The 27,407-nt window shown below is 38.1% G+C and overlaps 1 protein-coding gene across 2 annotated transcripts in view; it reads left to right on the top strand.

Annotated features, from left to right (window-relative positions):
- Positions 1-27,407, top strand: part of ogdhl (oxoglutarate dehydrogenase L) — a 98,830-nt gene that overhangs the window by 6,643 nt on the left and 64,780 nt on the right. For both annotated transcript variants that reach the window (XM_043679035.1, XM_043679033.1), the window contains exons 2-4: positions 2,231-2,463; positions 11,980-12,156; positions 15,134-15,236. In XM_043679035.1, the coding sequence (XP_043534970.1) occupies positions 2,257-2,463; positions 11,980-12,156; positions 15,134-15,236 (487 nt within the window). In that variant the 5' untranslated portion in view covers positions 2,231-2,256. The remainder of the gene's footprint in view (positions 1-2,230; positions 2,464-11,979; positions 12,157-15,133; positions 15,237-27,407) is intronic.

Here is a 27,407-nt window from a genome sequence, read left to right as displayed (position 1 = left end):
TTGAAGTGGCAAGTGATTGGAAAGTCAGGCTCATTCTTGCAAACAGAGCTGAGATATTACACGAAGTGGTCAGCCAGTCCCCATTCTCCTTCATCTGACTGAACTTGTCCTCAATTTGAACAAGTTCTTCTTTAGCTTCTCTCACTTGCTCCAAGTAAAATGTGTGACTATCAGTACATTCATGAATCCCAGTTATGCCTACCTGGTGGTTGGGTACATGGAACATTTGTTGTTCCAGTCTCAAAGTCCCATCTCACAACTATATTTCTCATACATTGATTATGTCATTAAAGCTGCCTCTTCCTCTTGTCCAGAGGAAAAAAATAATCAATTTTGCTTTCAATTTCTATCTCTCAGTTTCACCTGGTTCATCTCTGACACTTCCCATCCATTCCTTGGCATCTACGTTTCCATTTTTGGGGTTAGGCCGCCTAACCATTAGAAACCCACAAACTTTCACAGTAACTTTGTCTGTACTTCCTCATACCCTAATTTTTGTAAGGACTACATTCCATTTTGCCAGGTTCTGTTGCATTGGTTGATGCCACCTTCCACAAGGGTGATTTTGACATGTCTTTCTTTTACCTCAACCATCCCTCCCCTACCCCAGTATGGTTGACAGGGCCCAGAGCCATGTCGATTCTAATTTCTGCACTTTTGCTATCATTCCTTCCCTTCACTCCCAGAAACAGAAGAGTTCCCTTGTCCTCACTTTCCACTTCACTAGCCTCTGTATTCAAAGGATCATCACTGCTATTTCTGCCACTTCCAACAGGATACCACCGCCAAATACATATTTCCCTCCACTCCCTTGTCAGCATTCTGCAGAGACTGTTCCTTCCACCAAACCCTGCTCCACTCTTTTGTTACTCCCTGCCAAAAACTCTTCTCCTCCATACCTCAAATTCCTTACAATGGCACCTTCCTATGTAATCACAGAAGATATAACATTTGACCCTTTATAATGTTTGTCCTCACCGTCTGAGGTTCAAAGTACACCATCAAGGAGATGCAATGATCATTTTTATACTTTCTTCAATCTACTCGAAAAGTATGGCGCTGGAATAAGCACAGCAGGTCAGGCAGCTTTTGAGCAGGAGAGTGACATTTCAGACATAAGCCTGATGAAGGGCTTATGCCTAAAACATCGACTGTCCTGCTCCTCAGATGCTACCTGACCTGCTGTGCTATTTCATGTGCTACACTTTTTGATTCTGACTTTCCAGCATCTCCAGTCCTCACTTTCTCCTTGCCTCAATGTAGACTACAGTATTTGCTTCTCACAATATTGATTCTTCTACATCGTCGAGACCAAACACTGATAGGCTAACTGCTTTGCAGAACACCTGCACTCTGTCTGCAACAATGACCCTGATCTTCTAGTCACTTGCCATTTCAATAAAACATCATGCTGCCATGGTAACATTTCTGTTCAGGGCCTGGTGCAGTGTTACAGTGAAGCCCAATGTAAACTATAGAAACAGTATTTCATTTTCTGCTTAGGAACTTTTCAGCCGTCAGGTCTTAACATTGAATTCAATAACTTCAGACTATTGACTCTATCCTCTATTTTGATTTCCATCCCATCCCACTCATCCCAATGTTTTGTTTGTGTGGGTTTGGTCTCAGCAGAGCTGACTTATTTATTGCTAATAACGTATCATTAACACCCAGCTTCCTTTACCATCTGTTCCACTTGCTCCACCTCTCCTTTTTCTTAATAGCCTAAAAACTAAAACATTTTCCACCACTCTTCAGTTCTAAAGAAGAGTCACTCCATATAGTTTCCTCTTTTTTTGACTGTTTTTTTGAATAATGGGGTTATGTTTGTTCTTCTAGTCTACTGAAATCTTTTCAGAATCCAACATGGGCCCCTATCCCACTGATTCAGAGGTGAGAGTTTACAAAGCTGTTGCCACTAACAGTGGCTCAACTATGCCCAAGATCTATCTTAAAATAGTGAATTTATTGTAGCTGGAGAAAAAAAGATTAAAATGGATTGTAATAATTCTGACTTGCTTGTGACAGACCTCATCTCTCATTCAGTCTTTAACAAAAATGAGCTCTAAGTCTAATCTTTCAGTTGGTATTAAGGTCACTGTCAAAGTCATGTTTAGCACTTCTGCTACCAATATTTGGAGTGAAGCAAGCTAAGCAATGTACAGGAATTGGTGAAAACTATAGTTTGTTAATTTATAATTATTAAATTCAGATTTCTCTGTTTTTGTAGGGTTGTATGTAGCACAGAAAACAGCCATGAATCACCTGAGAACATTGACTGCAAAATTTAAACCACAGACTGTCAAGAGATTTACTTGGCACCATGTAGTCTTGAGGTCGGTATTTCAGACGAGGCTTTACAGTGTATCTGGAACTCCAGAACCTTTTCTCAATGGAAATCATTCAAATTATCTTGAGGAAATGTATTGTGCCTGGCGTGCAAATCCAAAAAGTGTTCATGAGGTAAGGATTATTATTTAGTTCTCAAGTAAAAGCTTTTAATTTGAATGTATATTTCATTGCAAGATTAGTTTATCCAGAAAAAGGGCTGCTCCTTGTAAGTGAACACGAATCCTTCATTAAGTTATATGTAGTTGTATTTAAATGTTATTAATATTCAGTAATCAAGTGCAAAGAAACACCTTGTAGTATCCATTAGTGACAATAAAGATGTTGTGTGAACATTCTAACCTGGAGTGAATGTTAGTTGCTGATTTAACTTTTATGGTGCTGCTGTTGTCACCAGTAATGTTAACAAATAACTTTAAAAATAGTATTTTGGATACTATATTTTAAATAGTATTTAAATACTTTAAAAATAGTATTTTAAAAATAGTAATCTGGTTGGATTGATTTAAGCAGTGCAGCTTAGTGAAATGTATAAATCCATAAGTAGTGAATACAGATTGGCATTGTGTGACCTCTAGTATTTTATTCATCCTAACAATTCTAATACTGTCGTGCTGTTAAAACTACACTCATCCAAAACCCTGTTGTCCATATCCTATTCCATATCAAGTCCTCCTCATTTATCACTCCTGTATTTGCTAGCCTACATTGGCTGTTGTTCATTTAATGCCTCCAATTTGAAATTTACAACTTTGCATGTAAATCTCTTCATGCTCACTTTTAGTAAATCCTTCCTTGTGTCCCCTGCTTTTGTTTCATTGTGGACTCTACACTCTGGAATTCTTTTTGTATATATTGTTACTTCCATAAGAGGACGAGTGCCTGAAGAATAATTTTAAAACTCTTTGGCTGAGCTTTCAGACACCACCTCCATCACTCCACCTTCCCTAACCCTCAATTGCCTTTCAATATCTCTCATTCCTGGTATCACTTTTTGTCTGATCATACTTAAATACTTTGGAATGTTTGTCTGCATTGAAGCAGCTGTACAAATTTTGCATTGACAATAATCCAGGGGAGTGATCGGCATTGTTTTGATTGATTTTGATTTATTGTCATGTGAACCTAAGTAGAGTGAAAATCTTTATTTGTGAGTAGTACAGGAAGATTGTAATAAACAAGGACTTACAGATCATTGAGTGAAAGAAAAGCTTGGACAGAGTAAGACTTATAGGTTACACAGCCTAGGATGTGCACTAGACAAGATCAACATTAACAAAGTCAGTATTATTTGAATTTATAGAGTCCATTCATTAGTCTAACGATGGCAGGGAAGAAGCTATTCTTGAACCTGCTGATACAAATGGAGTCCAACCACACAAGGCACACACAAGACTTTCTGCCATTGGCACAGAGGTCGCCCAACCTGTGGTACAAAATTTTACTTTTACGTTAGCTGCAGTAATTTGCTTTTCGTTTTATTGTTTTACTGCTGTCGTTTATTTACTTTTGTAATTTGTATTTTTGATGAGAAAAAACAGTGTGTTTTTAACATTTTAAAAATTACCACTGTGGATTACTTTATTATATTTGTTGACATAATCCACTTTCACACTTTGAACAATGTTTGAATGCAGAACATAGCTTAGTAAGCTGATAAGTGTGCATGCTGAGAACAAACAGTACACAGATTAGATTCATTCTTTAAACAGAGAGCTTAGTGTTAGAGTAATTTATAATAGCTCATATAATATAATTTTTTCATAATACAAACTTTGATATTTTTAACAATATTTGGTACTAAGACATTCTTATAGATGTTATTTCAGGGGGAAGGGTCAAGATAGATAGTACATGTTACAAATGTATGGTTGGAAAATTAAGAGTTATCTCTACCAGACTTGGAAAAATAGCTACAATTTGTACTTCTACATCAACCTATCCATAACTTTTGGTTTGTGAAATCCAAATTCAAAAAAGTGTGCAGGTTAGGTGAATTGGCCGTGCTAAATTGCCCATAGTGTTCAGGGATGTGTAGGCTAGGGGCTTTAGTCAAGGATAAATTTAGGGTAGGGAAGTGGGTCTGTGTGGGTTATTCTTCGGAGGGTCGGTGCAGACTTGTTGCGCTGAAGGGCCTGTTTCCACACTGTAGGGATTCTAATAAAATTCTAATTCTAATAAATAACTCCACTAGGGCTGTTATCCTGTCACCACATCACCCTTTAATTACATATGCATAGTACATGACTGGAAAGTTAAAAACCAGAACAGACTGTTCCAGTTGTGGCACCACCAGTGGTGTATCTGTCAGTGGGAGGCGACTCAAGGCATCCGCATTTGTCATTTGGCCTCCTGAACAGTGTTCCAACTTGTAATTAAAAGCACTCAGAATAAGACCACGCTGCTGAATTTGACCTGAAGCAATGAGCAACATGGCCCCTGTCCTCTTTAAGTAGACCTAGCAGGGTTTGTGGTCTGTTACTGTTACAAATTTATCTCTGTAAAAGGATTGGTAGAACATTGTCAAACCAGAAATGACCGCCAACTGTTCAGGAAGCATCAACTATTGGGTTTTCCTCCCCACTGGGTTACCAGTGAGCCAACACTACCTGATAACTGTATAGGTACAAAGTTAAAAATCATACAGCACCAGGTTACAGTCTAACAGGTTTATTTGGAAGCACTAGCTTTCATAGCGCCATTCATTCTTCAGGTAGTTGTGAAATAGGACCATAAGACTCAGAACTTATAGTAAAAGATTACAGTGTCATGCAAGTAAAATGAAATATTTAACGAACCTCAATTGTTGTTAAGTGTTTCATCTTTTAGAATGGGTTACAGGTTTCGGTTCATTAATAGGTAAATCCCAGAACTTCTTTTAAGTCACATTCTCAAGATAAGTTAAGGTTTTATAAAAAAAAGTGACATCTCAGCTCAGTCTGGGAAAAGAAGTGGGATGTGGAGCATAATATTCCTTCACTAAATTTGTCAACTCCTGGAAGGTTTTAATACCTGATGTCTCCGGAAAAGTTAGACTCCTAATAACTGAAAAAGCTGCAGGTCCACATGCTACAAGGAGAACTATTTGTTGCCCCAGTGTCATTTGCCTGGAAAAAATAATGTATTCTTTCTATGTATTGGACCCAGTCTTTGATGACAGGATTGAATGAGTCATGCTTCCCAAATTGTGGCGTGATGCCAGAAGTTCTTACCCCAACTCAAAGAAGACTATTCTCAGAGAATCTCTTCACGAGTGTTGTTTTTCTCTTGTTATGAAGATATGGGTGTACTGTATCTTTAGGAGAGTTAAAAGCTAGCAAAACTACCTGCCTGCACCAAGTATTTTGAATAAGATACAATGTAATAAGTGGTCCAGCAGCTAGGGTAGCTGGTTGCCTGGAGACAAAAACAAATTTGAATTAGGTCAATCAGTTTAAATTATACCCAAAAAAAAGCTCCAATCAAGATTGAATTTAGTATATTGATAATATTAAAAGCCAATGACACAATCCGATGCTTTGGGAGTATAAGACCGGGAAAAATTGAACAGCTGGGGGAGAACTGCCAAAAGACGAACAGATGTAGGCTGCTAGTAAGAATTCTCTGACAGGTACCTATCTAGAGAAGGAGTTTGCACAGAGAAAAAACATCGACACAGACCTTGTGAGCAAATCTACAGAGGTTTTGGAATTTGGGTTTTTGGTAAATCTTACTCGGGGCTTTTATCGGACACATATCATAGAAGGGAAAGTAAAAGCTAGATTAGAGGAAGAAGTTGTAAATAGTTGTTAGTTAATTATTCTCTGTTATACTTTAAGAAATAGAGTTATTAATTTTTACTTTAAATAGTTCTTGGCCTCTCAAATTTTCACAGATTACTGCACGGGATAAATATTTTCTGTGTTGCTGGTTTAAACTAAGCAGGAGGGTTTACCTCGTGTCATAACACTCTCGTTGCCAGAGAAATAACTCTATGAAGGCCATTATCCTATCATCAAGTCACCCTGTAATTACGCATGCACATTACATGACTCTGTCCCAGCTAGCTTAGAGCTGGCTCCTAGAGTAAGCAGAACCTCTGACACTGCTATTTTTTTTTTCTTTTTCTTTTTATTTTTTTCTTCTTTTTTTCTTTATGAACAGAACTCTGACATAAAGACCGTGGTAGTGCTTATTTTATCCCCAGCACCCATGGTGTGTGTGTGTGTGTAGGTGTGTGAGACAGTGAAAGACACAAAGTGCACAAATCTTTATTCAAATTCCACCACCAGGAAGGTAGGAAAACACCCGGGTGGCCAGTGACAAACACTGCCCTTCACATCAAAGGGCAGTGCTGTGTGATCAAAACAGTGAGGGGGAGGGTCACTCCACTTTTTTTTCTTTAATCCCTGTTTATTTTTTATTTTTTTTCTCTTTCTTTTTTTTTCCCTTTCTTTTTTAACCCCACACTACCACCTAAGTGCGGTAGTGCTTATTTTATCCCCAGCACCCATGGTGTGTGTGCGCAGGTGTGAGACACAGTGAAAGACACAAAGTGCACGAATCTTTATTCAAATTCCACCACCAGGAAGATAGGAAAACACCCGGGTGGCCAGTGACAAACACTGCCCTTCACATCAAAGGGCAGTGCTGTGTGATCAAAACAGTGAAGGGGACACTGCTATTTTTTTTTTCTTTCCTGTTTTTTTTTTCTTAGTGAAGGGGAGGGGTCTCCTGGTTATATATATATTTTTTTTTCTTTTTTTTTAACCCCCACACTACCACCTAAATGCGGTAGTGCTTATTTTTTTTCCCCCAGCACCCATGGTGTGTGTGTGTCCAGGTGGGAGACACAGTGAGGTACTCCTGTTTATTTTTTTTTAGTGAAGGGGAGGGGTCTCCTGGTTATATATATTTTTCTTTCTTTTTTAACCCCCACACTACCACCTAAATGCGGTAGTGCTTATTTTTTTTCCCCCAGCACCCATGGTGTGTGTGTGTCCAGGTGGGAGACACAGTGAGGTACTCCTGTTTATTTATTTATTTATTTTTCTTTGTTTTTTTTTGTGTGCAGGTGTGAGACACAGTGGAAGACACAAAGTGCACGAATTTTTATTCAATTTCCACCACCAGGAAGATAGGAAAACACCCGGGTGGCCAGTGACAAACACTGCCCTTCACATCAAAGGGCAGTGCTGTGTGATCAAAACAGTGAAGGGGACACTGCTATTTTTTTTTCTTTCCTGTTTTTTTTCCTTAGTGAAGGGGAGGGGTCTCCTGGTTATATATATTTTTCTTTCTTTTTTAACCCCCACACTACCACCTAAATGCGGTAGTGCTTATTTTTTTTCCCCCAGCACCCATGGTGTGTGTGTGTCCAGGTGGGAGACACAGTGAGGTACTCCTGTTTATTTATTTATTTTTTTTTCTTTGTTTTTTTTTGTGTGCAGGTGTGAGACACAGTGGAAGACACAAAGTGCACGAATCTTTATTCAATTTCCACCACCAGGAAGATAGGAAAACACCCGGGTGGCCAGTGACAAGCACTGCCCTTCACATCAAAGGGCAGTGCTGTGTGATCAAAACAGTGAAGGGGACACTGCTATTTTTATCTGTCAGTCAGGACTCTCTGATTGGACCAGGTTAATAGCCCAATCAGGGAACTCATACTCTATGAGATCCACCTGGCTGACATCATTCCAATCACTGGAATTTGCTTTTCAACTCAGGTTTAGAGGAATTATTGCATACCACTTATTGCACTGAAACAGGTCTTTGCAGCCAACCAGTCACTGCATGCATTTTTCATCCACTTGGAGCTCCACTTATCCTTTCTCATTTAATCCGATCAATATTATCTTCTATTCCCTTTTCCTTCTTCTATTCCCCTATCTAGCCTCTTTTGTGGTGCACGCATAGAGCTCTTACTGTTGGACCAAGAGACCTGGGTTCACATCCCCCCGCTCTAGAGATGTGTAATAGCATCTCTGAAAAGGTTGAGTAGAAAAATAGGCTTAATAAAAAAAAAACTACCCTCCCTGTAAAGTCACCTATAGTATTCACCTCAACCATTCTATGGGGAGTTTCATATCTTCTCATGGTATAAAAGTTTGTTCTAAATTCTTTATTTGATATTGTACATTAATTTTTTTTCCCATTAGTCGAAGCTCTTTTCATTCCTACTGTACGTAAACACTTCCATAATTTTAAAGCATTCTATTGAGTTACTCATCAGCCCTCTCTTTTCAAGAGAAAAGAAACTCATAATGTTCATTTGTGCCATTAGGTAGTCCTGGTGTCATTTTTGTGAATTTCTTTTGTACCCTTCCCATGCTTAAATCCTTTGTTTATAATATTTTATGTGAATTTTCATCCTTTAAGATAGTGAAGATAATGGTGAGCGTGGTAATTTAATTGGGCAAGAATCCAAACTCAGACTCTTGCTGTCAAGATAAATTTTACAATTAAGTTCTCCCTCATTAGATGGCGAGATAATTCTCTCAAGTGACGAGAAGCCTATGGCCAAGGGGTTACATATCATTAATTATACAATTCACCAGACCTAACTTCCCTTTCTCAATTAACTTCTGCCCAATTGAGATACTCAATGCTTCAGAAACTTGACTGAATAAACCAAGCATCGACTGACAATTTTGTGTGAGTGCGTAAAAGGTTTTGGCTCCTTCTACTGAAGCCTTCTCAATGGTGCTTGTCTTCAATTTCACTTTGACCTCTACAACTTCTGCTATGTCCCAGGTCCATTATCTCACCTAACTAGAGAATGGCAAAGTATTACGTTCAACTTTGCTTGTGGCATTTTAGCACATAAAGTCAAGCAACAGCTTTAGTATTAAAAGGGCATTTTAGTCAGCATGCAAAGCAGGTTGCTTGTGGCTGAGAGGTTGATTTTAGCATAGAACATAAGGCAGATTTGTGTGACTGTTGGAAACAGTGAAACATCAATGTGGAAGTGCATTGCATGGCACAGTGCTGTTTCAAGAGCAGAGGTGATGCATGTGCCAACAGTTTATGCAGCAAAGACACAGAATATGCATGAAGAGCATGGTGATGTGTGAAAGTGGAAAAGGGCACTATGCTTAGTGGGATGTTGGTTTACTCCAGTCAGCCAGGGCTTACCACCATAGTCCAGGGGCTGGGCCAATTCCAGTCATTGAGGGTGGGGGTAATTAGCCGTCCAGTGTTTGGACCATGATCAGTACTGGAGGTCGAGCAAAATTGGTCTGAGCCATTTCTGGCCAGTCAGTTGGGGTCACCTTACAAAATCTGTCTGGAGATTGTCCTGGTTGTATTGTATACCTGAAGAGATGGTTACAATCAAAGGGAGCAATTGAAGTTAAGCTGAAAGTTAGAAGGATAGGAGAGGGGTCTAGAGAGACTTAAAATAGGGGTGGGAGTGGAGTCAAGCCGTGATCTACTGAGTGCAAATAGAACTTGCAGAGGCCAACCAGCAGTTCCTCTGGAATCATACATTTGTGCAAGAAACACCACAGAAAACAACAGAGACAACCCCAGGAAGAGCAACAGCTGCCTCCAGCAGAAAAGTAGCAGGACAAGGACCACCACATTGAAGGGAACAGAACAGAGACAGTAGAAAAGGAACTGAAGACCTTGCCACAGAAACCTATGGGAAATTTCTTGCTGCAGCTAAGTTCAGTTTGCATAATTTTAATTACATTTGTATAGCTGTTGTAACAAACAGTGCCATTTAATTAGTTACATTGGTGACACAATTTTAACCTGTTGATTGCCTTTATCTGAGTATGATACCTTTCTGAAATTTAAAAAAAATTAATTCAGAAAGTTAAGTTACCCCCACCTTCACCTTGCTTCTTTTTGCCCCTTTCTTGCAAAAATACATTGTTTGAATAAGATGTCTTAAGCTTTGCCCAAACCTATTTTGACAAAATTTGAACAATGCTGAAAAATGTGTTGCTGGAAAAGCGCAGCAGGTCAGGCAGCATCAAAGGAGCAGGAGAATCGACGTTTCGGGCATAAGCCCTTCTTCAGGAATTCCTGAAGAAGAGCTTATACCCGAAATGTCGATTCTTCTGTTCCTTTGATGCTGCCTGACCTGCTGCACTTTTCCAGCAACACATTTTTCAGCTCTGATCTCCAGCATCTGCAGTCCTCACTTTCTCCTAAAATTTGAACAATGACAATCAACATTATGCAAGTACAGAACTGCGGTTTAGCTGATAAAAAGACGTTTTATTAAAGTCTTTCATCATGCCATCGGCAGGACATTTTGCAAGAATGCCAATTTAGGGGGAAATAACCAAAATTTATACCTTGAGAAGAGAATGCTGATTGTAGAACAGTTGATGATGACTGATGTCAGAAGTGATTTATTTGTTTTACCTTTTTTCGAGCTAACTTAGATCAATAGTATTTCCTTGATAACTTCTGTCTGCTGAGTTCAAACTATCAATTTCACAACTGCTTAAAGTTTTGAGTTGTAAGAGTTACATAACAGTCCCACAGAAGAAGAAGCTGCCCAAGAAAAAAAACAGCGGAGTTAGACCTCTTAGGAAAAAAAAAGAAAAAGTAAACAGGAGTATCAGAGATTCTGCTCACTGAAAAAAAAACAAGAGTGCCAGAGAGTAAAAAAAATGAACAGCAGTTACTTTAGTATCAAGAAGAGCCAGAGTGATTTTACCATAGGGAAATCATGTTTAACCAGTTTATTGGAGTTCTTTGAAGGCGTATCATATGTAGTGGATTCTCAAAAGTCATTTGATAAGGTGCTGCATCAAAGATTATTGTGGAAAATAAGAGCTAATGACATAGGGGACCACATATTAGCATGGATTGAAGATTGTCTCGTTGTTCGAAAACAAAGTATGCATAAATCCTGTCTGATTGGCTAGAGTGATGAGTGGAGTCCTGTGCTGAGTTTGTTTTTTCCAGTTTATGTCAATGACTTTGATGAGAGGAGTGAGCATTGTGGTTAAATTTGCAGTGACGGTAAGATAGGTTAGGAAAATGTCTTATGAAGAAGATATAAAATGTTGCAGATGGATATAGGGAGCTGGAGAGCTGAGACAAAAATCTACCAGACGATGTATAATGTAGGATTTCCGAGGTGCTGAAATGTTCTGGTGCATGAGCCATAAAAGAGTTTAATGTGTTGAGGCACTATACCTTGTTGAATTCTGGCCTTTGCCTCTTGAGAACTTCAGAAGAGAAACTCAATACAGTACCATAATTCTACAGCTTTACACATTGCACTATAATTTTAATTGTACATGCAGTGTAACTTATCCTGACATTATTTTATTTCCATTCATGGTTTCTCACTATCACTTCTGAAGGCATTGGGGGGAAAAAAAACCTGGGTTACTCTCCCAGAGAGTTGTAATGGAAGAGCTCTGGAATTGCACCCCTTCATAGCATTGACTGCAGATGAGGTGTAATATTTTCCCAGTGTTTAATAGCCCAGTTACAATTTGTGTTAATTTTACCAGGTGATATCAGGAAATGTAATCTATCTTAATACATAATTCATGAATTTCATTACAGTTCATTTAACTTTAGCATTGATCAAGGATTTATCAAACTCTAATAGATAAATTACTTGGTATGAAATCAGCTTTTAGGTTTACACAACAACTACTCTTCTTTACCTTGCAGTCCTGGGATAAGTTTTTCCAAGCTTCCAATGCAAGTGCACCTTCAGAATTGTTGAACAGGCCATCGAGAAGCCTGCCAGTTGCGGCTCAGGTGCAAAACAGAACTCAAACATCGGCTCAAGCTGCAAAGCTGATTGAAGATCATCTAGCTGTACAGACGTTAATTAGAGCATATCAGGTAAGCTTTCTCTGTGTGTTGAATGCCTTTGCTAGCTAGTTAAATTCCTCTATGAGTCAGAAATTGATAAGACTAAAGAAACATGGCAAACAGGAACAAATTTGATGTACTGGGTAGTTATCCATGTATTCTTGAGATTAAATTAACTTTTCAACATGCAACAATTACATGCACTCAATATGATCTTATTTTTGCTGGCATTGCAATATAAATAAGATGTTTTTGGGCAACAATCACTAGAAAGTGAAACTTATTAAACAAAATAATGAAACAACAAAGTGTTTGACATGAATATTTTTGTAACAAACTGAATTATATGCCTGTTATGCTAACTTGGAACCAACTCATTCCAACCTATGGACTGCACCCACCAGTCTTTGCCCTCCTCTCTCTATGCCAAATCACCTACTATCTATCCATCATGGGCAAACCTTTCCTTCTTACCTACATCAAGATAATCTGATGCCTGTAAGTGCACCTGAACCTCTCCAACCACCACCTTCCCTCCTCCATTCCCCAAAAAAGTGCTATGGGGGTGGGGGCATATCTGCATTGTAGCCAAAGGAGTGCATTGGCTCTCCAACACAAATTTACTGAAACAAAACTTCTCTGACCTGATCTGCTGGGTGCAGTCTGGATTTCAGACAATGCAGATACCAACAAAAATGGGATTTAAATGGAGACAACTCACCATTTAAATGTCCAGCTGTCTCCATAATCAGCACATGCATGTAGGGTTGGCCATCCCCATAGCAGCCCTTCCAAAAATTGGAGGAATGGGACACAAATAGTCATATACGAGTTGCAAATATGGCCACATGTAGTGGGGTGAAAGTAGGAGTTGTTGCACAGGCGACGAGAATTGAAGTATCGTGGAGTTCTTGAGATATTTGGGAATTTCAGGGCTGTAGGAGGCTTAGAGTAGGGTTGAACATAGTCATAACGGGATTTATCAAATAAATATTACTACTTTATATCGATAATTGAGAGCTAGGTTCAATGTGGAATAGAGTATGGATAGCTGTGTCATAGGAAGGAACCCTCATTGGAAAGCACTAATCATGTCAAGAGATAGAAAGGACATAGATGGGATTTTCAGCAACCATTATTCCCAGATCAGATATAGTATGTTGACGGCAAAACTCTTCTTCTGTAAGCCAAAAAGATGCATAACTTCAGATCATTGAATAACATGCTTTCCGTTTGTAAAATTTTGAATGATAGACAATTCTTGCACCTGAATCCATTATGTCTATTTGGACCGTTCTCTCAACAATTTGGTTGAATAATTTTAATACCAAATCACCTATAGAGAGTCAGTGATCCAAATTTGAGCATTAACTAAGACAGCCATGATGTTATATTACAAAAGCAAAATACTGCAGGAAGTTTTGAATAAAAGCAGAAAATGCTGGAGATATTAAGTAGGCTATATCCTTAGAAGCAAATTGATTTAACCTTTCAGATCTGACCTTTCCAGAACTCTCAACATTATTTTGTTTGAATATATGAACAAAAATCATTAGCTCTTTTGTAAAACTAGATTCCATCCTAAAGCTTGTTGATAGACACAGAGGAGGTTGTGAAAGCATTGGATTTCAGGTTACCTAACTTCTTGGTGTAAACATGGATTCTGTGACCAAAATTTGAATATGTAAGCACAATGCTTTTTCCATCTAAATGTTGGTGTATGAATCTACTCTAAATGAATGTTGTGCATTTCTGATCTGTCAAGAGCAATGATATTAAATTCTAGTAGATGTAAAATTGGTGCAGTTAACCAGACATCCTATTCTGTGTTAAATAAATAGTCTAATTGTAAGTCAGATGGTATTTTTGAAGCATGGGGAACTTAGCAATTCATCCTCCTGTTTAAAATTAAGCTGTTCCAAGAACACTTTGAGTCTCTTCATTTATTACTTTAACAGAATTGTTTTTCATTATACATTGCTGACATGCCCCTCTTGGCTCATGTTGAAGTTAACTTTAAGTTTGAAGACTTTGCCACACAGATATTGTTAGGGCTATTCTGGGAGTGTCAAAATGAAAACGCACCCCTCCTTTTATAATCGAATGGTTCAAGAAATATTGTAGATTGTTCAGGCCTTGCTCTTGAACATTATCTCATCTTAACCCAGCACTCGGATGACACTGCATTAAAATTTAAATTAATTCACCAAAATACAAAAGTGAGTGCTTGTGATGTCTGTCCTAGTTACAAACAAATCCTTGTTATTGAATTCTAATATATGGTTACTGCAATAAGGACAACCAATTGTGTATTTAGAGTGCTTTGGCCATTATCATGTGATCTGAAAATTAAAGCATTGCACTGAAGTTAGAATAAAGTTAGTAAAACAATTCTGAGCCATCTTGTACCCTAAATGTAGGCAACAAATTCAGCACTATTAAACATACAAATACAGCAATACGTTCTATGGTAAATTATAGTGCAAGCAATTGCTGTTTCAGGTTAGTGATCTGTGCGTTTGATCTGCTTGTCATTTTTAAGTTACTGTAGATATCAAATGTCAAAACTACAACTCTCAAAGCATGCTATCAACAGCCTTGATAAGCCAGTTCAGGGACTCTGTTGTACTTCAATTTCTTACTCAATGACTAATGTTTGAACATGTTGAACAAATTGGATAGATTGTTTCTTCTGCTATTACTCATTGTTGGATGAATCCCTAATCAGAATATTAAGACTTATTAGTACTATTATTGTGATATATGCAATTTAATGGGAATATGGATTTCAAACTCTATATATGGTGTACAGATCTCTGGTATGTAGCTCAGAAACCTATGAAGCAAAACATTTGAATACTACAGCTTCAGATGATTCAGTGTTTAAATTAGTCTAGGTTTGGATGTATTATACTGGGTCTTCTGGTAAAAGTTGCTGTCTGAAACCTCATCTCCCCATTTTGTCTATCTCTTCCCTTCCTTCCCTCCCTCTCCATTTCCTTTACAGATCCGAGGACATCATGTGGCTCAGCTGGATCCATTGGGAATTCTGGATGCAGACTTGGACTCGTGTGTTCCATTTGATCTAATCACTTCAATGGATAAACTTGGTGAGGGTTATCTGCTGACGCTTCCATTTTCTTCAGTGCTGCTGCCAATACTTGTGTAATTTTCAGCTTGTGTAAGTTCCTTCTATCAGTCTCTTTTTAGATTACAAGCCCCGGTAGCTGACTTTCAATTAGAAAAGTTTACTGCTTGAACTTTCTTTTTTGGCTTAAGTATTTAGTACCATCTCCCTGTTCTTCCTGTACATCATTTGAGTTCAAATAAATTTTACTTGTATTGTGCTAATTATTTACAGCCTTTTCCCCCATTTATGAGTTCTGTAAACAGAAAACATTTTAAATGCTGCAGACCTGATTTACTTATAATTAGACGTAACCCTCAGTTTGTTTGTTATAAAGGCAGCACTGATTAAGATTTGATCAGATTTTAAAATTGTTCATAAATTACTTTGACACTAATATGCTCTCACTAAATTATTTTACTGAAATATTTAATGATTCTGTATGTATGCTGAAAATCTGCTGAGATATGCAATGTAATGGAATCATAGCTTCCCAACTTTATGTGGTGTACAAACTGCAGTGCTCGTATCTGAATCTACAAATGGTATATCTGTAAAAACAACTGTATGATTTACACAAACGAAGTGCCAAGAAAGGCACACATAAACAAATATTGTGGATATGATTTTCCAGTCCCCGGAAGTGGCGAGAATAATAGTGAGTGTAATGAGTTGATAGGGCAAGAGTCCAAAAATCAGATTTTCTCTGTCATGCTGAGTTGTCACAATTATGCCCCCACCCCGGCATATTAAATGGCCAAGATCGCTTTCTCACTATCAGATGGTGAGAAGCTAATATATATACATTTCATTTCCTTAATTACTCTACTTGATGGATTTAACCTTCCCCTCCTAACTTCTTCCAGTCGAGTCCCACCTGCCCTGGATATGTGCCATAGCTTTTCTAAATAGGCTGATTACATTTTTCCTATTTATACCACTGAATAGTCTTGTGGTGCAGTAGCAGTGTCCCTACTTCTGAACCAGAAGGTCTTGCCCAACTGGAGGTAGGTATGTTATAGTATCTCAGATCAGGTTAAGAAAGAAAATTCCTCAAACCAATTTTGACGTCAACTGATGAGGGATTGAGTAAGAATACATTGAATGCTGATTGCTGTCTTGTGATCTCTGAAGTCAACAAGAGTCAATGGAGCAAGGCACATTCATTCAATATCTCAGCACCCCCGTTGATCAAGGCACACAGTCTTTAGGATTGAAAGCCATGACTTGCAGTGTCGTATCCTCACATACAGAATTAAAGTTGCAAGACGAGGCTTCTTTGGTAGATTTGGGTTTGGGTCAGTTTGTGATGGGGTTTCCTGGCAGCGCTTCATTCCAAGGTTATAAGGACATTGTCCAGCTTGAAGGTAATTCTGCAGTAGTATATGCTGCTCAAAGCTGCTTTGAGACTAGTTGCAAGGGACTGTCCTCTCAACAACCACATCATTTGATAATCAAATGGAATGCACATGTATAGAGTCTTGGCCAGTTGCAATACTACCCTCTGTGGAGGGCACCTTCTGAAGATTAATGGGGAAGGATGTCCAGGTTGAAGTACCCTTTACTAGAATTGTGTACTTTCACTTACTGTCCTTGCAGATCCACTGCAAGTTGGCCAGGTGTCATACATTGTTGCAATAAATGTGGTGATGATCAAGACCCACTAGCCCACAAATCATGCCATTTGTATAATTCAATCATTTGTATAATTTAAATTCAGTCACCAACGTGGCCACTTGTTTCGCTTTGGCACTGCTATCTTGAATAAAAGAGATTTTCACCAGGCTTCCTCAATAAACACAGCCTCTTTATTATAACACAAACATAAACACTGCTTAATTTCTAATGTATATTCCAGAGTTGGAATTATATCCCCTTTTATTCCCAAACAAACATATCCACACACATTGAGACAACAACAATTTTTCAGAAGTGATGCTTACAAAGGACAAAAGGGAAAATCACTCTTATTGACTGATATCTGAAAACAATGGATAGAGGTGGATGAATTCTCACAGTTCAACTGAGCTTCTTGCTGACAAAATCAAATTGCTGGTATCCGTATGCCAATGGAAGATCTGTTAAACAGAGCTTGTGTTTTATTGGAAATCCAGCTGGATCATTGTTTTTGGACGGTGGTTGCAGTTCAGCTTTTCAGGGTTTGCATGGTAGTTAAAAGTGAGGCATTAACTTTATCAAGTTCTCAACTTTCAACTAGAAGGAAGAGAGAGGCAAAGTAACCTTGCAGCCTTACTACTCCTCGCTGCTGTTGCTGCTTCTTTTTCTTTTTCATTTCACAGACATCTAAAACAGAAGTTAAATTGATCCAGGGTTTCTGTGTTGCATCAACATGGAAGCCCCTTATGTCTTCCAAAGACAGGTGTTTCAGCAATTTAAGGCAATAAAATGCTTCTGTATTGAAGTATACAAACAGTACAACGTGTTCCGTTTATTTCCCCACATAATCCATATACAAACTATCTTGTCACAGCTAACCCAGCTGTTGAACTAGGATCTGTGGAGACAGGAACTGGGTGGCAATCCCAATCTGGTAGCCCTAAAGCTGCCATTAATTTACTTGCTACAGGATTGTTTCAGGAGTCACTGGATACTTCTATGCCATTTTACAGCCCTCACCTCATAAATGTATCCAAGATGTTACTGATTCTCTCTTCAGATGGGCTTATCAATTTGCCTCGTTAGGTGTCTGGGGCATCAGGATTCTCATCCATCAGTGGTTTCCTGCATGTACAAAGTGCAATCAATAACACACAGATAACAATCAGCTCCACCATATCACTAGCCAGCAGTCTTCGAGAACATAAAATAATTCTATTCCCTTAATGTTCAAACTACTTCTGACTAAAGCAGCCAGGTAATGCAGGTCTATGTTAGATATCCAGATAGCTACCATTACAAGTACATTCTGAACCAGATACAGCTGTTAGCCTTTCTTGCTCTGTATAAGGATAGTTGCGAAGTGAGAATGAATTCCCATCAATTTCTGGTTGATAATGCCTGTAGGAAATCCTGAGACTATCCTTGAGGAGACATACAATGCTGCCTATCCTTTAATCAGGACTATTGTAGCCTTCAAAGTTGATGTTCCAGTGCCTGGAACCAGTACAACAGTGCCATTCAGTATATGCCAGACAAGATGTCCCTCTTCATAGTGATGAGTTGTGCCCTCTACAATCTCAGTCACTAAAGAGAAATTTGTTGAGGAAGAGATTCAGGAATGGAAAGAAACCTCTGAGGTGTAAATTAAGATTGAAAATCCTAAGATCTATGAGGGAGAAGCAATGGCCTAGTGATATTATCATTAGACTATTTATCCAGAGACCAATGTAATGTTCTGGGGACCTGGGTTTAAATGGCACATATAGAATTTTGAACTTCGTAAAAATCTGGAACTAAGAGTCTAATGATGGCAATGGAACTATTGTCAGAAAAAGAACATATCTTAATATCCATTAGGGAAGGAAACTGCCCTCCTTACTCAGTCTGGCCTCCATGCAACTCTGGACCTGATAGCAATGTTGTTAATTCTTAACTGCTTTCTGGACAATTAAGGATAGGCAATGAGTGTTGGCCTATCCAGTATTGCCTCTATCCCATGAATGAATTTAAAAAGTCTGGGAGTAAATTCTCTGATGGGAATCACATTTTTTGCAATATGATCATTTCAACACAAATATATAGGAGTGTGAAGTGTTGGAAAAATTAACTGTATCACAGCATGCTTTAGTGTCAAATTGATCCAAGGCAAGATTTATGCAGGCACTTTAGTTTTTACAAAGATGTGGCTATCAGAACCATAGTTGCCAAAGATGAGTTGAAATTGGAACGGTTTCGATGCAGCAGTCAACTGAAGGAGATGATGCATGATCTTGTTCTAAAATCAATCAATTAGACATAAAAAGGAAACACACAATTGCAATTCCACTGATAAATGAACTAAAATGATCAACTTGGCCTGAAATATAACTGAAGTGTATAAAGCTAAACTTTTGATTATACAAAGAGTTACTTGGTAGTACTGAACTTGAGTATTGCTGAAAAAGGATCAAATTTTGATCTGGTCTCCCAGTATCCTTCATGGTTTATTGATCACTTTTTGATTCACTTTTTTTTTCTTGGAATCTAGCACATAATTATTTATGAAAGTTATTGACTTGACTGTTGGTTTGCAGTTTTGAACTGAGCATACTTTACACTTTTGCTCAGAACTTTACTCAACATTTTCTTAAAAGTTATCAGTTTATTATAATAACTATTTTATTTCAAAATAATCTAGTTTGCTTATAAAAATATTCTCATTCTGTTCTGTCTTCAATCTACTGGAAAACTTAAACTCCTTAGAAGGGCTTTCTTCAAGTTAAAAATGAAAACTGGGCCATTTCAGTAATGAACAGCTGATTGAGTTGCTATTGTAAACGTAAATGCAAGTTGAAGATCTGCTTCACTAGTGTGGCATTAACTGTATAATTCAGAAATGCTTATACATTGTTAGACTTATGTTATGGTTGATGGTATATAAACTATTATAAAATTGATGTGATCTGTCTATTTCCCACAATTAATACAGCAAGCCGTTTTCTTCCCACCCCCACACTAAGAGTTTATCATGATGTTTACTCTGTTTTATTTTTTCCAATTTTCATTGTATTTGGTTCATACTTTTTTTATGGAACTTATTGTAAGCCTCGTTTTTTTGTAACTTATCGTAAAGCTGATTTCATCTTGGATTCTGATTTGCTTTATTTCTAGATTGATGTGGTTTATTTCTAATACAGAAACAAAAAGAAAAGTTTGAAAAAAAAAGTAATTTGTCATACATGTTGTTTCCAAGGTAGTTTTTTTTGTGCTTATCCATGCAATCAAATTAGGATATTATGACAATACAGCAATTAATATCCCATTTCATAAATTCTCCCAAGGGATGATGTGTTTTAAGTTTTGAGAAATTGAACTCTCTTTGTGAGTTTAATTACATGCAGTGTAAGTCGGGCTGAAACAAAATGGAGTTGCACATGTCACATATGCGAGAGTTACTCTATAGATTTTAAATTGCAACTCTTGGGTCGTTGACCCTCTTTTCCGCAATGAATACCCCATTTCTCCCCTTTCAGCAGTGTCATTATGATTATTACAAAGAGAAAAAATAAAGTGAAATTACCAGCTGCTCATCCTGTCAGATTAAATGAAAACCAAGTGATAACAGGACTTCTCTGACAGACTATTTGTAAAGGTTACCTTTTAACTAAACCAGCCTTTTCCCATGATTCTGTCAATCTTTGTTCTACAGCATTTGTTTTCATGACCTATAGTTGGCAATGAATTTCAAATATATATTTTCTGTATTTTACTTTTAATCCATCTGATCCAAAGTAATTTAGTTGCTGGTGCAAAGCACAGTATGGGTTGTGAAGTATTTAGTGACTTTACTAACAAAGCTGATGATAATTGCTGAATGTAAATTGCTACCAATGATAAATGTTGGCTGAAATTGCACAACTAGTTTTAATTATTTGGGTCAAGACATTTTTATGCTTGAAAGCAAATGTGAAGCTTTGCTCCCCCATTTCAATTGACAGTGTTGAGTGACCCAGAAGTTACAAAACCAAACAGTTTCCTGAGTTTTATCAAACTAATTCTAAATATGCAATTTCATATTAGCACATGTGGTCGTTGAAGGGTTACTGGAAAATCATATCAGCATTCCTTTGTCAGTTGGCTCACCTTATAGATTAGATTAGATTAGATTAGATTACATTACATTACATTACAGTGCTTGCTTTCTGAAAGAGCTGTCCAGTTAATTCCATTGTCCCATACTTTCTCGATAGACCTGAAAATTTCTCCTTTCTGGATACACATACAATTACAAAAAAAAACTTCATTCAATGTCTCTATGGAAACTGGTTTAAAGAGTGCAAACACATAGGACATTAAAGGAGTTTATTTAAGTTTTGCATGTTAAATGATGGAGAGATAACAACTGACAAGAAGTTTAAAATTCAAAAAGAAATAAGAGACCAGAATTACAGAGTAGTGAGAAGCAAACAATAAAGTGCGACAGGAAGGGAGAGAAAATATAAGCAGCAGAAGTAAGAACCAGAATTAGTAATATGGTTAAAAAGTCAGCACTTAAGGCTATTTATCTGAATCTAGCCTCAATTTCAATAGTTGCACCTCAGCGGCCATATTTCATCTGCCAGAGGCCCAAACCCTGGAATTTTTGCTTTCAGTTGTCCATCTCTCGATCTCACTTTTCTCTTTTAAGACTTCTTTAAAGCTACCTCTTTGCCTAAATTTTAGTAATCTGCCCTAATATTTCCTTCCATGGCTAAGTATTTGTAACAGAGAAAAGTGTACAACTATGGTATGATTTATTTGGATAAAATAGCAAAGAGCCAGCTCATACAATTGGCTGATTGTCTGCCTTTTATGTTTAAATCTTGAAGGACATAATTTTCACTCCCTGAGTTGGTGAGAATAATGGCGAGCATGTTGAGATATTCCGATTCTGTTCGTTTGAAATTTCACAATGAAGGCCTTCTTCCTTAGATGCTGAGTTAACTTTCCAACCATCAGATTGCAAGAAGCCTAAAAACATGTATCTGCATCTCACCAGAACTTACTTCCACTTCCCAATTAACTCACCCAGTCAAGATACTTGGTGCTTTAGGAACATGACCGCACATAGCAAATGCACACCTGATGACTGCTCCTGTGTTTCTAGTCTGCGTGATTTCATTTCTTTTGTTGCCTCTAACAATACCTTTGCAGTGCTCCTTCTCTTTGCACACTGCTGGAACTGCTACAGCTGCAATCGGTGCCACCTTATTGACTAAGGCATGCTGTGTCCTTGAACCATCACTCAACCCACTGAGTAATAACAGTACAACTTCTCAGGTAGCAGTTTAGTGGCCTTGGTCAGGCAGCAGCATCATCTTGTTGGGTAGCACTTTAGCGCAGATGGCAAGGCAGGTAGCTTGTGGCTGAAAGCAAAATTCAGTCCAGAATAAAAGGCAGGCAACTTGTGGTGGTGGCGGTGGCGGTACAGGTGCTGCCTCACTGCTCCAGAGAGTAATCACTGTCACAGAAGGCAATTGTACTTAGCGCATTGGATCTGGTAGGATATGGGAGGGGACTGCACAATCTTAAAAGATAAGTCATGGTCACCATGACCTCAATATGTGGAAAGTGCAGGGGCAGTAAGGCCATTGACTCCTAGGATAAATCAGAGACATTAATTAATGGTCATATGAAAGGACTCAACTGAAACGGTGGGAGGGTGAAGGGTTACTGAAAAGCACAGGAAGCGCTATACAAAAAGTGACTTGAGTAATGGGGAGTATTTCATGGATCATAAGATGAGTCTTCAAATCACTGCAGCGAATACAAAGTTTAAACCTCGCCATATTGATCCAAAACTCTCAAAATGGTTTGATGTTGATAGAGCAGCACCCGAAATGAGAAGAGTAAATAATAGTACTTTTCAAAGTGGGGCTGAATTCAGCGTAGGAATGTGAGTCTTTCAAAAGGGCTACCCCAGTAATCGTAATCTTTTTTAAAAATCAAACTATCCAGGGGTGTTATTGCATACCTTTGAAGCAGGTGCAACTTGAAACAGGCATCCTGGCTTAGACTATCACTGCACCACAAGTCCCCTAGTAATCGTGAGTCCAGTCATTCACAATGCGTACATCTATCTCCAATTCACAGTTTTTTAGAATGTCAATATTTTTCTGACCATTCAAGTGGTATGGAGTGAGGTGTAAGCAGATTGGAGGACAACCTTGTGAATCTGCTGTTAGATCTGACTGGTAGAGCTATGAACAGGACCAGGTAGTTGGTCTTGATCCAGCTTGACTGCCAGCTCCTATTCCGTTGTTATGTCTGTGTCTAGGTCCCCTTGGAATGGGATCATATTGTGGGCACTGGCACCCTTGAATCTTTCCATTACAGATAGGCACTGCAATGGCTGGGATGCATTAAAAAAAACTTCCTCATACCATTCATGGGCAGTTCTGGTGCTCTGGTAGTGTCCCTAATACTGGGCTAAAATGTTTGGGTTCAAGTCACACTTGCCCTGGAGTTGTGTCAGACACATACAAACAGGGTGATTAAAAGTAAATTTTTTTCCTTATACCACAGAGTCTTGTGATGCACAGGCAGTGTCCAAACTTCTGGGTTAGAAGGTTCAGGTCTGTGCTCCATTTGCTATGGAACTGTGTCAAAATCTGCCCAAATAGGTTGACTAAAATGTAGCTTCCTCATGACATCAATTCTGACATCATGTCATGAGGAATTGAGTGGGAGTTCATTATGCCTTGATTGGCATCTTGTGATCTATAAGGTCAAAAAGAGTCAATGGAACAAGGCACATTCACTCAATACCTCATCCTCCCCAGTAGTCAAGGCAGACAGTCTCTAGGGATGCAAACCATGGCATTGCAACTGCCATATTCTCACATACGAGATGAATGTTATTATGGCAGGGATCCTTAGTTTAGTGGGTGAGGGCAGTTGGTGAGGTCCCACTGCTTTCTTGAGCCACCTTACATGAGGTCAGGATTACTAACGTGCAAGGGAAGGGTATTGTCAGGTTTGAAGTTAATGATTTGGTAGTTTGTCTCTAAGCTTCTATAAGGTCAGGAGCAAAAAGCTGTTCTCTCAACAAACAGCAATGTGGAATCAGGTGTAGCACATGTGGCATAGGATCTTGGCCAGTTGTGACATTACCCTTTCTTAGGGCATACCCTACTAGAGAAGGATATCAAGGGTAAAGCATTTCTTTGCTACGATTGTGTACTTTATGTCATTGTTGTTACTGATCTGCTGCAAGTTGACGAAACATAACAGAGTTCAATCCAGCAATTTTTCAAACTGCAAAGGATCTACGAGAGAAGACAATAGAGACATCTCCAGCTGCAACTAAAACAGCAGGAGCCCTTAGTTGCCACACAGCTTCCAGAATGAGAATGAGCAGGACAAGAACCACAAGAGAAAGCATCTTCTGCAGAATAGGATTTCTACACCGAGATGCAATGATCTGTCAATGATTGAAAGCCAGTGCAGAGGGCTATTTAGGATGTCCCAAGCCATCCTGTCACATCAAAGCCCACTGCTAAATGAGAATCTGTAATCACAACGACTAGGTAGTGATGCCATCCCAGTAGATTTAAAGTTACTAGCTGCCCTCAATTTATTTGTCAATAGAACCATTTCAGGGAGCTCTTAGAGATGTCATTGGCATTTCACAGTCCTCAACTGTATTTGAATGTCACAGATGTCCTTGGAAGAGCCCACCAACTTTTTAACTCTTCATTTGTGGGATGTGGACATTGCTGGCTGAGCCAGAATGTATTACCAAACCTCAGTCAGCACATAATTCACCAGTTAACTCATGTAACAGCCTGCATAGATAATGAGTTGGAAAGCACATAATTGTGTGAGGTAGCTCACTCTTTACGTTGGCAGATATGATGCCATTCAACATGTTCAATGCTATATATAACTTCAAAGGGAAAATCTCAGCCCAATGTTCTAAAATAAATATAGTGTTGCATTTTACATGCAATCCCAAAGGTGATCAGAATGTTCCTATATATATTTTCTTAATGCCCTGACTATACTTTTTCTTTGTGATTAGGAAGGAACAGTATTGAAAAGTGTATTATGGTAACCAGATAGCCAGTGTAGCACAGATTTGCTGTTTGCCACCCCTATCAGTTGCTATTTAGTAAATTATGAACATTTTACAAACTGTTGCCGGATTAAGATATTGTTTGGATTATGTGTGGCATAGTGTTGTTGCTATTCCCTTTTGTGAGGAATGCAAAAAAAAAGTCGTAATCTCCTTGCAGCTTTCCTACTTCAGCCTTCCTTTGACGTTGCTGATGACAGCCAGCTGCGAAACATGGAAGCTGAACTTTGCTTCTATTGCACAGTGTCATTATACAGTTTTGAAATTCACTGCTCATATGCAGTGTAGATGCTATTTTGATAACTTGGTGCAACAGGGCATTCACTTTATATGAAAAGTGCATTGTAGAGATTTGGTAAATAATTTACTAACACAGCAGGTGTCTGCAGTGTGTCTTCTGCTAGAATGTATATTATTGAAGGGCAAACCATGGGCTGCATGCTATGAAGAGTAGCTGAGAGTTTGTTATGATATTCAGCTCTTCAAAAGGTTATGAATAGCACAGACATTAAAATATTTTAATGTGATGTTAATACTTTATAAAAACACATTATTATTATTATTAAATCCATTCCAAGTTCATAATGCCACTGCAGATTTGCTTATCTGGAAAGGTTTGTGTGAATATGCTGATATTTCTGGATTGCCAGATGGATTTTCTTTATAAAAGTCATCAAAAGATATAAAATTTTGTATTCAAATGCTACATATAATGGATTTTGGTAACATAATAAATAATTAACTTGACACTTTATTGGTTACATTATAAAGTTATAAGAAAGCAGGAGTAGGTCATTTGGCTCCTCAAACCTGCCCTACCATTCAACAAAATCATGTCTGATAAGCCTCAGGCCTCAACTTCTCTTTCATTGCAACTCCTTGTAGTTGTCAGTTTTATGATATTTACTTTCAGTGATATAACCCCTGGGGTTGAAAATTGCAGACGTGCACTATCCTCCAGGAGAAGAAATTGCTTCTCAGCTCAGTATTAAACAAGTGTCTCCTTATTTTGCAACTATGCCCCTTAGTTTGAAATTCACCCACTTTTCAAAATATCTTCCTAATATTTACCCTCTCAAGCCCCCTCACAATCTGTTATGTTACAAAAAGATCACATTCTTCTAAACTCAATCCCTGAGAAATCAATCTCTTCGTCCCCGCAATCAACCTAGTGAGTATTTTTTGAACTGCCACCAATGCAGTGCATATATATATATTTTTTTTTAAATGCAGTGACCAAAACTATTCACAGTACATTACATAATTGTACTAAATAAGATTCTGAAGGGAGTACAGAGTTGTTGATGTAAACTGTAGTGTAGTAATATTCAGGAAAAAAAAGCTGAAACAGAATGTAGTGCCTTAGTCTGCTTGCTTTGTAAATGAGATTAATGTGATGTTTGAGGGTGGAATTCTGTCTCTGCCATCATGATATGATACAACATTTTGTTTGCAGTCATTTGGAGACAATGTTGTACTCTTTTGTATTTCTTTCCAACTAGTTTTAAAGATGCTTTGGATAATCCACTTTCAGTCATATTCTCTATTTTGCTTTGTTCCAAGAAATTGCCTCATATTACTTTACACCTGAAATTCACTCTCTTGCTCAAAGTGATTTCAAACCTCTGTTCCTTGATCTGAACTTTTCTCTGATCATTTCCTCAGTTCCCCTGAGGTAAACCACTTAAATAACTTTCATCCAAATCATGCTATCACAGTCACACAAATCACTTAAAACATTCTTATCAAATTGACTCTCATTACTTGGAGCAATTTATCCTTTGACCTCATGCACCTTAACATGACTCCTGACATTGCCAGAATCTGAGTAATTTGTTATGTATGTGTGCATAATAACCAGCTTATATACTTCAAGAGTAACTCATTATCTGCCAAACATTTTAAAACATCCCAAGACTGTGAAGGATGTGATAAATGTAAGATTCGGTTTGCTTTGAGGTTCAGGGGCAAAATAGTAGCATTCTAAGGATGCTCTGATTAATGTAACATGAAAACATTTCTGTCAATGTTTGTTTTTGGAGTTTAATTTATTAATCTTTGTGGTAACATTAGGATTGAGATGATTAAAATTTGTACTTCAAACTATCATTCTTCCTTATTGAATTGTATTTAGCACATATTCCAACCTTCTTTCTTGGTATTGACAATTGTTATGAGGAATTTTTCATACATCTGTGCCCAAGTTCCAAAATCAGTATAACCTGACCTGTTTTGCTGAGACATCTAACTGTTGAAAATAGAAGTGTTGATTCCAATTGCACGTTGGATAGAAAAACAATCCTCCTCATAATATACACTTGTATTCAATCACGTTACCTATTGAAGTAGCAACAAGAAGGTTTGGCTTGGTCTTCATTTGGCATGGAAAAAGAAATGAGGAAGATGTAAAACCTGGGATCAGTGCTGAGCCAGACACAG

The sequence above is a fragment of the Chiloscyllium plagiosum genome, chromosome 38 (genome assembly GCF_004010195.1).
Source record: "Chiloscyllium plagiosum isolate BGI_BamShark_2017 chromosome 38, ASM401019v2, whole genome shotgun sequence".
Lineage (NCBI taxonomy): Eukaryota > Metazoa > Chordata > Chondrichthyes > Orectolobiformes > Hemiscylliidae > Chiloscyllium > Chiloscyllium plagiosum.
The sequence above is the reverse complement of the archived record's forward strand: the minus strand, read 5'-3'. Positions and strand labels throughout refer to the sequence as shown.